This window comes from Maniola jurtina, chromosome Z (assembly GCF_905333055.1).
Source record: "Maniola jurtina chromosome Z, ilManJurt1.1, whole genome shotgun sequence".
NCBI classification, from domain to species: Eukaryota; Metazoa; Arthropoda; class Insecta; order Lepidoptera; family Nymphalidae; genus Maniola; species Maniola jurtina.
Genome location: NC_060058.1, coordinates 8,221,727 through 8,234,485, shown reverse-complemented (window position 1 = coordinate 8,234,485; position 12,759 = coordinate 8,221,727). Strand labels below are relative to the sequence as shown.

General features: G+C 36.1%; 1 protein-coding gene across 3 annotated transcripts in view; it reads right to left on the bottom strand.

The window, feature by feature from the left end:
* LOC123880164 overlaps positions 1–3,315 on the bottom strand; it is a 38,702-nt gene extending 35,387 nt beyond the window's left edge. For all 3 annotated transcript variants that reach the window (XM_045928128.1, XM_045928129.1, XM_045928130.1), the window contains exon 1: positions 3,164–3,315. In XM_045928128.1, coding sequence (XP_045784084.1) covers positions 3,164–3,209 — 46 coding nt within the window. In that variant the 5' untranslated portion in view covers positions 3,210–3,315. The remainder of the gene's footprint in view (positions 1–3,163) is intronic.
* Between the last annotated feature and the right edge of the window lie 9,444 nt (positions 3,316–12,759).

Genomic DNA, 12,759 nt, shown 5'->3' with positions numbered 1-12,759 from the left:
TCCACGAGAACGAAAGCGCAGCGCAGGCATCATCTGTCAGTAAATAAATAGATTAGATGCTCCCAAGTAGATAGTAAGAGCATTTAACACTTAACCCTGACCAGCGATCCGCTAACTCAGTGTCTAACACTGAATGATAGCCACCGAGGTTAGTTGGTTTTACATTGCTGCTTCATTGCTTTTGCACTGGGTGACATATGGCTTTAAAATATAACTTTTTTTTTAGTTTAATCCCGTGGGAACTCTTTGATTTTCCGGGGTATAAAGTAGCCTATCTGCTAATCCAGGATATTATCTATCTCCATTCTAAATTTCAGCCAAATCCGTCCAGTAGTTTTTACGTGAAGGAGTAACAAACACACACACACACACACACATACAAACTTTCGCCTTTATAATATTAGTGTGACAAGCTTATAAAATTTTCACGTACGACGTTGCAGACACACAAATATGAATTGCGACTTTGTTTTAATACTATTTTAGATATATACATATATATTATATATACATAGGTTAGTATATATGTATATAATAATCTACATGCAAATTCCAAGATTCTAGACCCAGCGGTTTGAGCTTCACGCTAAGTCAATCAGCCATTTTCTCCTTTGCAACTAACTTTACATTTTTATTCAGAGAGTAAAATTGATGACAGTCTTTCTATAGTTTCTATAAGCTGTTGTACGCTTGTCACCCCCTAATACCATACTTTCCACAAAGTCGCACTTTCCCCTGGCACGCGAGTATTATGATTAGAAAAGCGCCGGAGTTATGGCGTTAAAAAATGGTTGCATAAAAATAAAATTTTTAAATTACTTATACCGAATAAAATCTCAAATTGAAATTTTAAGTATCTACCACAGTCCACAACGCTACGATCGCAACTGCGCAATATTTATACGTAACCCTAAAAATCGAAAAGTGCATTTTAGAAGACTAAATCGATAAATTCTGTGCCAAATATTTCCTCTATCACTAAGCAGTTGATTTATTTTTTAATCTTTTGCTCCAAAAATCAAAATCCATACTACTTTTATGAATGGAAAAGCGCTGTCTGTCTGTGTCTGCTTCACAGCCCATCCGTTTAGCCGATTTTCATAAAAGATATACCTAGCTTGATTCGATTTATTGAGCCTAGCAAACTTGGTTCATGATTTTGATCTCAATCGATAGGTAGGTACTTTAACTGGTCAAAACTTTTGAAAAAAAGTGGCCTTAATGTCACATTTTGTGTTTGTTTCGGATTATATTTTAAAACGTCATCAGAAGTCGGAAGTAGGGGAATTGAGGACTTCCGATAAACATCTGTTGTACAGGTAAGCAAATAGACAGATGCCTATCTACCTGCCATAGAAGGAACCTTATGTTTATTCTAAGTTATTTCTGTGGTTAAGTTGTATTTGTGTAGATTGTCCGGAGAATACCGAAACAAAGCTGCCGGTGTGAAATCACCACATTCCCTTTTTTAACAAATCTAAAATCAGGGTTCTGGATTCACTATTGTTTTTGTTCACGTTTGATTATAGTAAGCACATATTATTCTAAAAGTTACAAAACATCATGCTCGCTTCGCTCGTTATGTTCTTAATCTGGATGCTAATTTACTATATTCAGTAGGTAAGCTGATGTAAATGAAAAAAGGATTAATTTAGAAAACTCGTAAGATCTCTCTCGCGTTGCTCGCAATAAAATTTATGTCTGGTTGCTGATTTTCTTTTTACTTTCATTGTGAATAAGCATCTTTTTATAAAATCTAAAAAAAACCGGCCAAGTGCGAATCAGATTCGCGCACCGAGGGTCCCGTACTCGGATATTTTTTCCGAAATTTTGAACGATAAATCAAAAACTATTATGCATAAAAATAAATAAAAACCTGTTTTAACCTAAACTAATGAACCGATTTTAATTCAGTTTTTTTTTTTGTTTGAAAGGTGGCTTGATCGAGAGTGTTCTTAGCTATAATCCAAGAAAATCGGTTCAGCCGTTTGAAAGTTATCAGCTCTTATCTAGTTACTGTAACCTTCGCTTGTCGGGGGTATAGTAAATTTTTAAATTTACCCTTGTTTTTATATCCTAAACAGTTTTCAAAACACCCCAATCTCCAGAATTGGATCCCATGAGACTGGCACTATGGTCTCGCGAGATCTCGGTTAGGTATATCGCAAGATTGCATTCTCTTAAAGTACCCACATACTATTATAATATGCACTCCATTATAATACATGAACGGAATTTAAATTTTCCGTCAGTCTAAAATATTTGGCTTCAGTAAATATTAAAACTGCTGTATCCATATCCATAATAGAAGCTATCGAAAACGGTACAGTAACAAAGAGAAAACACCGTTTCACATTTTATATATAGGTAGTTATGTCCGTAGATCCTACCCTACATTTTGGTTAGGATGTCGTTAAAATCAATAAGAATTATCTAGAATTACATAAAGACAGGAAATAGGACTGAGTAGATTGAAATAAATCCAAAAAGAGAAAAATAAGTAGGTACCTACTAAAAGAAAAGTTTTTGAGTGGAAACGTTGGAAGAAATAAGTGATTCGATAGAAGATAAGAAAGTAGTCTTCCAACCACGCAGGGGATTTTTTCTTATATACCTACTAAAGAGTTCTCAAAAGCCTTAATAATAAGACTGGCCCTATGCTCTTGCGCCATCTTGGTTTGGTCTAAAATCTCCCGAGATTGCATTCCCTTAACCTACCCGCATATTATGCACGCCATTATAATAAATGAACGGAATTTCTATTTTCCATCGGTCTACGATATAGGTACTTGACTAGAGTATTTAGAACTGTTGTATCCATCGCCAGATTTGAAGCTAGAAAAAACGGTAGCAAAGGTACCCAGTTTCACATTTGAATATAATAATTAGTTAAGTAGGTAAAACCTTCCTACGTTACATTTCGGTTAGGATGCCGTTAAAATCAATATGGCTTATCTAGAATTACATACAAAACAGTAAGTAAATACGACTGAGTAGGTTAAAATTAATCCAAAAAGAGAAAAAGAAATAGTACTTAAAAAAAGTTCTAGTGTGAAAACGAGAGAAATAAATGATTCGACAGAAGATCGATCAGAAAGTAGTCTTCCAACCACGCGGTGCATTTTTTTCTTATATTCTATATAGTGTTAAAAATAAGACAAACCTTGTAGTAGAATAGCGACAGCAAATAGGTTGAAGAGATCCATCATAAATTCACAAGAAAATTCGTTAGCAACACTCACGACGGTTTTTCGTAACGGTGAACGATCATGGCGCGTTCAAAACTCACGGCGGTGTGAGAGGTACTGAGCGGTGACGGTGAGCCGTGTGCGTGCGAAAGCAACAGGTGCGCTGCGCCGGCGCATCGCAGCAGGTCAGCAGGTATAGCGCGCCAAAGACAGATCGTGCTACTCCTTACTCCTACCACTAATCATGCACTGAGGCTGTTCTGCAGCTCAATTCTGTATTACCTGCATCAATCACCTCATCATGTTATCATTATTATAATCGCAATCGTTGCGATTGTTAGAATTTATGGCATTCTTGTTGCAACAATGCATTGTAGCCAATAGTGAGCGAGCGTCGACCAATCACAGCTGATTGCCGTCACACTGTAGCGTCATTTTACCGTAATCGAGCCATTCGACACTGAAAGTCGAGCTTTCGCGTGCCGAATAAACTCGACGGTGATTCTCAGATTTGGCGCAAATCGCATTTCAGGTCAAATAAAAAAATAATGAATGAAGTTACAGATGAGAATTGCATTACAAAAGAACTCTTGTATGTTCAGCTACGGGTGCCCCAAAATTCAAAATTGTAACTACAAAGGTTACTTCAGAAATAATATTTTTGATATTAAAAACTCACCTCCTTCTGCGGGTAAAACAGGAGTCTCAGGAAAAATCGCTATGATTTTCAAAGAAGACGGTTTTAAACGAGCTCGAGTTTTTCACATATTATTATATACATCCTGAGAAGCAATTAAAATGCATTTTTACACGTACGAATCATTTAATTACGTCATAAAAAAATAACAAATGTTTGGCACAGAAAAAAAGTCATTACCTGCAACTGAGATGGCACCTCCAAAATATCCTTCTAGTATACATATTGCCTTCCGTTCTCCTCTGCCCCGTACTAAGCCATAATCAGTCTATCTAGGCATGTTGCGGAAAGTGGCCGTGCACTTATAGAAAAAAAAATATTTACGCTTTTGGTGCCAAAACTGGTGTTTGGCACGACTTTTCACTCTTTACCTTCAACATCATTTTAGGACAAATAATTAGTTTTTCTTAATAATTTTATTTTCTTTCATGTACTAATAACAACATAAGTATGTAGTTTGATGTTCATATATATTGCATTTTAAAATACGACGTTAGAAAATTAAAACTGCCAAAACCTCCCTACCGTTACTATCATTACCGTAATTTACCTTCCGTTTTAAAATTGAAGGTAATGATGTTGAATTGAAGGAGGTGATGTTTTTTTCAGGAAATATTGTTATACCAAAATTGTGTAATTTTCTTCATATCCTTTGACATTAAATCACGTGACAAAATATTAATCTTCAGTAATTCTTTAATTAATCAGTTGAATTAGTAGCCCATATTGTTCCAAGCAATTTAGAAGTAACTATTCAAAATTATTGCACCTCGTGGTATTTCAATATTAAAAATAACCATCATATATCGATTTTAGAAACTACCATAGTGAAAAGAAATAGTCAAAAACGCGCGAAAAAAATTAGCGCAGGCTAAAAACACAAAAAACGAAGAACTAAAGAAAGATCCAGAAAAATATGCGAAACGTAAAGAAGAATGATGGAGTCCTTTCATTCTTCATTGGATATTAGGGCTGCAGCAGTTATTTTCTATGTCTCCCTATCTTTGGTTGCTGCTTTGACATGGTTCCACGAGAATTCCACTCTTTTAAGGTCTGCTTCAATGGGCCTCCTCTAGATCAACCAACTCCTAGGAGTTGGTTGGTCGACCAGGTCTTATTTGACCGCCAGGCTGTCAAGCAGACAGGTTTCAATAAACGCCGCTTGAGCAGCGTTTTCTTCCTCTCTTCGCAAAATATGCCCAGCCAATCGCAATCGCATTCAAAGCTATTTTTTTGAGTTGCTGGCATTTGTACCACAAGTCCTCATTTCTGATCGTGTTAGGCCAGAAAATGCGGGGAATAACACTGAAACACTTATTGTGGAAAACCTGAATTCTGTGGATTAGCGATATAGTTATTTCCACGTTTCACACCTGTATAAGAAGACTGAATTTACAAACGATTCAAACAGAGAGAGCTTTAGCTTTTATAATCCAGTTATCGACATCAGCCTCGGCACTGCCGCTAGGAGAAATGATGCTACTGAGGTTACAGAACTCCTCCACTCGGTTAATTGGTTTGTATTCTAAATAAAACGGTTCTGAAGCAATAGAACTTATCCTCATCTTCGCTGTTTTCTTTGTGGTAATCGGCAGACTAGAAATTAATTCTAGTATCGACTATTCTCACTAATTTGTGAGAATAGTCGATACTAGAATTAATTTCTTAAACTGGACCCTTTCAAGTAAAGGTTTTTATATAAACCTGTGAGGATGTTACTGCTATTGTCACAATTAAAATATCATAAGCCTACGTTGTCGTATTAGTTTACAAATTGCGGAAAAACCAAATTAAATTTGAATTTCGCGGGCAGACCCGTCTCATGCCCCTTAATGTATTCAAGTCGATCTGATATGAGAACCAGGTCATCCACATAGTCAAGGTCTTCAAGTTGCCTACTGCTCCATGATATCCCTCTCGGACTATTGGTGACACGACGCATAACTTCGTCGATAAGCAAGATAAATAACAGTGGTGAGGAAGACATCCTTGCTTAACTCTACGGATTATTTTTGACTCCAAGACAACAAAGAGTACAGCGAAAAAAGTTACTTGAAAATTAAAAAAAACATATAGAAAAAATAAAAAGAAGTAAGCCGATTGAGAAATACTGTTTAAGATAACAAGGGATTTAGAAGAAAATCATCCACAGGAAAAAGAATGTGCTCCTTGTGAACTTACTACTCCTATAGTAATAAAAGATATTATGTATTCGTCAAAACCTCAACAATTGACGTCAAGGGCTAGGCTTTGTATAATATAAATTGTCGATGGTGTATGTCAATAATTATATTAGGCTTTTGTTTCGATGGTTTGACGTGTCTTCGAATAAAATGGAGTATCGAAATGACCATGGTTATTTACTTCTTGTATATTTCAGTGGCGACGAGGATGGGATTATATAAAGAACCCTTTTGTGCAAATGAGTTCAACATCCTGCAAACGACGAATAAGTACCACTTGTTGCACACGGTCAAAGACTTTCTCATAATCAATGAAGGAAATTCATACATCAGTTTGCATGTCTCTATATTTTTGGACTAGTACGTTTATAGCAAAAATGCTTCTCATGTTCCAACACCAAATCTAAATCCAAACTGACTCTCATTGAAGTAGTTGTCACATTTATTTCTAATCCCTTAAGAGCTGATAAGTAGAAACATCTTTGGAACATGACTCATGAGGCTGATAGTGCGGTATTCATTGCATTTCTTAACATTCCCAAGATGTTGCAATGATTCCTTGATATGTGTCTGCGAACATATTGTTTTGTATATATAGTTTTACAAATTCTTTTTGACTTCAGTATCCAAAATTAGTTTAACTTTATCATCAACTAAACTGTTTATATACGACACTCTTCGCAGGTCTGCCATTTCTATGTAAATTAAAATAATCATGTTTTCGCTCATACTGTTCTATCACTAAACATTTGTTTTCGTGATAATATGCTCTCGCAGCACGATTATTTTATACATTTCAAGTAAAATTTATAGGTGATGATATGTCTGGAATAATATTTTTGTTAAAGTTTGCAATATTTCCGTTATTAATTCTGTTTACTTGATTAATGAGATGAAGAAATACGTTCTTTTTTGAAAATGAAATATTGCTTCATTACCATCGCGTAAACATCAACGCCTTCTCTACCAAAATCATTACCAGCACACTAGAACTCATTACCTTCAGTAACTGAAAACTTCAAATGCATATATCTCTGAAATTCATGGGTGCAATTTGATATAACTCGGTCATTCTTTTTGATTTCACCTATATTTTAGTTTAGTTTAGCAATTTTCACAATTTAAAAAATTCTCTTATTTTCTCCGATTTGCGCCAAATCAGAGAAGTACCCTCGAGTAGTGCCTAATACAGATAGGGTTCCTACTACATATAGATATTATAATATTGGTTTTTTTTTTAATCCCGTGGGAACTCTTTCCTTTTTCGGGTCAAAAAGTATCCGGGATGCATGCTATCTGTGTATCAAACAGATGATAGGTACTCGTGACATTTTCGGTGTGGATCTAAGTTTTTTTTTTATTCCATGGGAACTCTTTGATTTTTCGGAACTTAAATTGGCTCAGTCCTTCTCCAAGATGCAAGCTATCTCTGTAAATTTCACAGTTAAAAAGATTACAGACAGACAGATAGACAGACACACTATCGCATTTATTATTATTATAATATATTCTGTGGCATGGATTATATTCTGTGCTCCAGGGTACGGTGCAGGTACTAGGTTCGTGTTTTGATTGTGAATGCAGGTCTCCGTGCTTGTTTATTGGGTTAGTAGATACCTACTTACCTACTGTTAGTAGCAGTAGGTATATCTGCATATTAATGTAGTTCTATAAAATCGTTTTTCAATATTTGTACCTAAACGTGACACCTATGTTACTTTATTAGGTTCTATAGGTACTTATGGTTGAAGTACCTATCAGAAAAAAACTCATAGATACTTACACCGTATGCCTAACAATATGATACCTACGAGTACCACCAGTTGAAATTGCAGTCACGGGCCAACTTGTATCTGAATTTAAAAAATCTAAGTAATCTTTACTTGTGTGTTTAATATGATGCTCGCTACCTACTTTGTGAATTCAGATTTTACTCAATCCTCTGGGATTATTTTTTTGAGAATAAACCCTAGTCTTCTTCAAGATCTAGGTATATGGGTAGTAGAACTAGTAGAATAGTAATCTGCGAAGCTCAAACGTCAAAATCGGTTAAGTAGGTACCTAGCTTGTTAAAAAATAACAGACACTTTCGTATTTGTAATAAAATATGGATATTTAATGTAATATGTATTACTGATAAGTATGTAAATATTGGGTTAAGTGATGCACCTAGCAAAGGGTAATCTGTAGGGTCAAGACGAAGTCATGGGTTTTCTTGTTTAACCATCTAATTAACAAGTGTAAATTAAAAATTGATAACACCCCCGACAAGTGAAGGTTACAGTAACTAGAAAAGAGCTGATAACTTTCAAACGACTGAACCGATTTTTATTTGATTGATTTGAATTATAGCTAAGAACACTCTCGATCAAGCCACCTTTCAAACAAAAAAAACTAAATTAAAATCGGTTCATTAGTTTAGGAGCTACGATGCCACAGACAGATACACAGATACACAGATACACCGATACACAGATACACACGTCAAACTTATAACACCCCTCTTTTTGGGTCGGGGGTTAAAAAATCATGATAAGTCATAGGCTATTTGACACTTACATAATATAATATCGTTGGCCTCATGGAACTAGGAATCAGCTTAGTTGGCCTACTGACCCATTACCGTTTACACACAACCTAACGTTTTATGTTGATCCAAAAAAAGTAGTAGTAGTATTAAGTTGAAAACGCGTTGATGTCTTTTGTTGCGCATAATAGGATTTTAGAAAAAATGGATTTTTCTGAGATAAACCCAAAGTTTGTAAACTTCTGCTATAAAAAGCCTAGATGATCTTTCTTCGATCTTCGATGTTGACATTTCCGACGGTGACGGGTCATTATAATAGGTATAACCGAAGCGAAAATTGTACGTCTATGGGTATAACACATTCATATCTAGATTTTGACTATGGAATAGGTGGGCTCCCCGTGCAAAGCCAGGCCGGATCAACTAGTAAATTAATAATATAGTAGAATAGAATATGAGCTTATACTAGTGCTTTTGAATCGTCAGAATAATTTAGCACTGGTTCGGAATGCAATTCCTATCTGAAAAGAACCCGTAAGAAACTTGGCGATTGCTCTTTTCAAATGTTTAATTCGTACAATAATATTCAGCCATGTTGTGCAATCAATTGCAGCCCCGCATTGCTACTTTTTTGCCGATTTTGATGAATGAAGTGTCAATCGATTCGTCGTAAAGGTCCGGGTGATATAGGCATTTTATACGAAAAAAATTGACCTAACGGATGTTACATGAAAAAAAGTGGGGGTCTCCAAATTTTTTTTTACTTTTGTATCGTGGGGTGTCAAATGAAACAGGAGAAAATTCTAAGTTTATAAGTATAAATTTTACAACATTAAAATATACCAAGCGACAGAAAAACAATTTTACTATAAAATTTCAGCGTTTATTAAGACGATTGCAGTCGGGTTTTAGTTTTCAACTTTATCTTGTATCATTTGCATAATCTTAGATTGTACAAGTGTAAATTAAAAATTTATAACACCCCCGACAAGTGAAGGTTACAGTAACTAGAAAAAAAGCTGATAACTTTCAAACGGCTGAACCGATTTTCTTAGATGATAGCTAAGAACACTCTCGATCAAATCACCTTTCAAACAAAAAAAAAACTAAATTAAAATCGGTTCATTCGTTTAGGCGCTACGATGCCACAGACAGATACACAGATACACGCGTCAAACTTATGTATAATACCCTCTTTTTGGGTCGGGGGTTAAAAATATAGTATTACTAACGTATATCGTATAATAGTAGGTACATCACCTACCTACCTACTAAAAATTCCATCGTGTTCGCTTTATCGTACGTGAAGTGGATGATAGGTTGTCAAGCATTAGTTTCCATAATGGTCCCATAAAAGGAGCGTCACGAGTAATCTCTTAAGGTGCGACCCAATTTTATTGAGCCTTATGTCGTGAACTCTATTGTTGAAGTATACCCGCCATAATCGTCTGCGTCATGTGAAATGGTAGTCACCTATAGGCGACTGTCACGACGACTTTCGGCGGATCGGAATGCGGGAACCACTTTCCATTATCCTTTCCTAGATGTCTTTGCTAAGTAAGATAGCCGTTAGCGTTTTAATGTAGATACTAGCTGACGCCCGCGACTTAGTCACCGTTTTTCAAAATCCTGTGGGAACTCTTTGATTTTCTGGGATAAAAAGTAGCTTATGTGCTAATCCAGGATATTATCTATCTCCATTCCGAATTTCAGCCAAATCCGTACTGTGGTTTTTGCGTGAAGAAGTAACAAACATACACACACACATATTAACATACACACAGACTTTGTTGGCCTTTATAATATTAGTGTGAATTGATGTGATAGGTACCTACCTACATAAAACGTTAAAGTTATCCTACGAATATTGTTTCACTTGTAATGTTTCTTAACTTTTAGTACAAGGGTATCGTAGGTAACTAAGCGACAGGTCTAGATGGCAATTGGGGTACGAGTCGAGGAGACGCTCCTGTGCTACTCGGACCGGGTTAGCAAGGATGTGCGGGGACTGGAATCCTGATTGCCATTTCGACTTGTCGCGTACTATGCCTATTGCCTACCTACCATAGGTGCATAACTACTTATACTTAGATACTAAAATTGTAAATGAAAGATTTCTGTACATACCTATTTAGACAAGTGTAAATTAAAAATTTATAACACCCCTGACAAGTGAAGGTTACAGTGACTAGAAAAGAGCTGATAACTTTCAAACGGCTGAGCCGATTTTCTTGAATTATAGCTAAGAACACTCTCGATCAAGCCACCTTTGAAACAAAAAAAACTAAATTAAAATCGGTTCATTAGTTTAGGAGCTACTATGCCACAGACAGATACACAGATACACACGTCAAACTTATAACACCCCTCTTTTTGGGTCGGGGGTTAAAAATTATAATCTAAAGAATCGTACTTATCGATGCAGAGACCAAAACAGAATTTTTGAAATTTTAATCTGTCTGTCTGTGCACACTCCATGCTGAAACTGAACTAATTGAAAGCAACGCAACTTGGCATACTACTTACTTATAGCTTATACGTCTCATACTCCAGGAGACACTGCCTTGAGGCCCGTACCCCAGATTGACCTTCGGCCAAAAGGTCCACAACTGCTACAAGTCCCAATAAGTACCTACTTGTCTATGTAGTTTCTACTCAATCGGATGAACGATGCGTGAACGCATAGTAACGTTTGGAGTCTATACGTCTTTACTATAGAGTATAGACAGACAGTTGCGGCACGTGAATGGCCTGTATCAGCAAATAAATAAATTGAATTGAATTGAACGTTATTGGATTCGTTGAACGTTAAAATTTATTCTATTCTTTGCGAAATGCATCTTATTTTAAAATCAATTTTCCCATTTGATAATTTTTAGGGTTCTACGGAAACGGAAACCTTATGGAATCACTTCGTTGTCTGCCTGTCTGTCTGTCAGTCTATACATCTGCCTGTCTGATGGTCTGTCAAGAAAACCTAGAGTTCCCATTGACCTAGAATCATGAAAAGCAGGTAGGTAGGTCTTATAGCGCAAGTTAAGGCGAAAATCCGAACACCGTGAATTTGTGGTTACATGATACTTACATCATTAAAAAAAACCGGCCAAGTGCGAGTCAGACTCGCGCACTGAGGGTTCCGTACTCGGGTATTTTTCCAACATTTTGCACGATGAATTAAAAAACAATTAAAATACATGACATAAAAATAAATAAAAATCTGTTTTAGAATGTAGGTACAGGTAAAGCTTTTTCATATGATACCCTACTTGGTATAGTTATCTTACTTTGAAAATTGAAACACGTTTTATTTTATTTTTTTAAATGATGTAACCACTAATTCTCGGTTTTTAGATTTATTCCTGTACTTGTGCTATAAGACCTACCTACCTGCCAAATTTCATGATTCCAGGTCAACGGGAAGTACCCTATAGGTTTCTTGACAGACACGACGGACAGACGCACAGGCAGACAGACAGACAGACAACGAAGTGATCCTATGAGGGTTCCGGTTTTCCTTTTGAGGTAGCCCTAAATATTAAAATGTGTTCATGAACAAATAATTATTAGTCCCTATTTTCAATTTTCGAAATAAGATAACTATACTAACCTACTAAGTGGGGTATCACGTGCAAGGGCTTTACCTTCCTGTACATTCTAAAACAGATTTTCATTTATTTTTATACATACTTAATAGTTTTTGATTTACCTATCTTGATAAACCGACCAAGTGCGAGTCAGACTCTCTCACCGAAGGTTCCGTACTCGAGTGTTTTTTCCGACATTTTGCATAATTTGTAAGTATTTTTGTAAATTTTTATTATTTCACTAGCTGACGCCCGCGACTTCGTCCGCGTGGATTTAGGTTTTTCGAAATCCCGTGGGAACTCTTTGGTTTTCCGGGATAAAAAATAGCCTATGTGCTAATCCAGGATCTATCTCCATTCTGAATTTCAGCCAAATCCTTCCTGTGGTTTTTGCGTGAAGGAGTAACATACATACACACACACACACACACACACACACACACACACACACACACACACACACACACACACACACACACACAAACTTTCGCCTTTATAATATTAGTGTGAAGTGTGATAACTTATCTCAGGAACTACCTACCTATAAAGCCTACAAGCACCTGACGAAAGTTATAGGTAT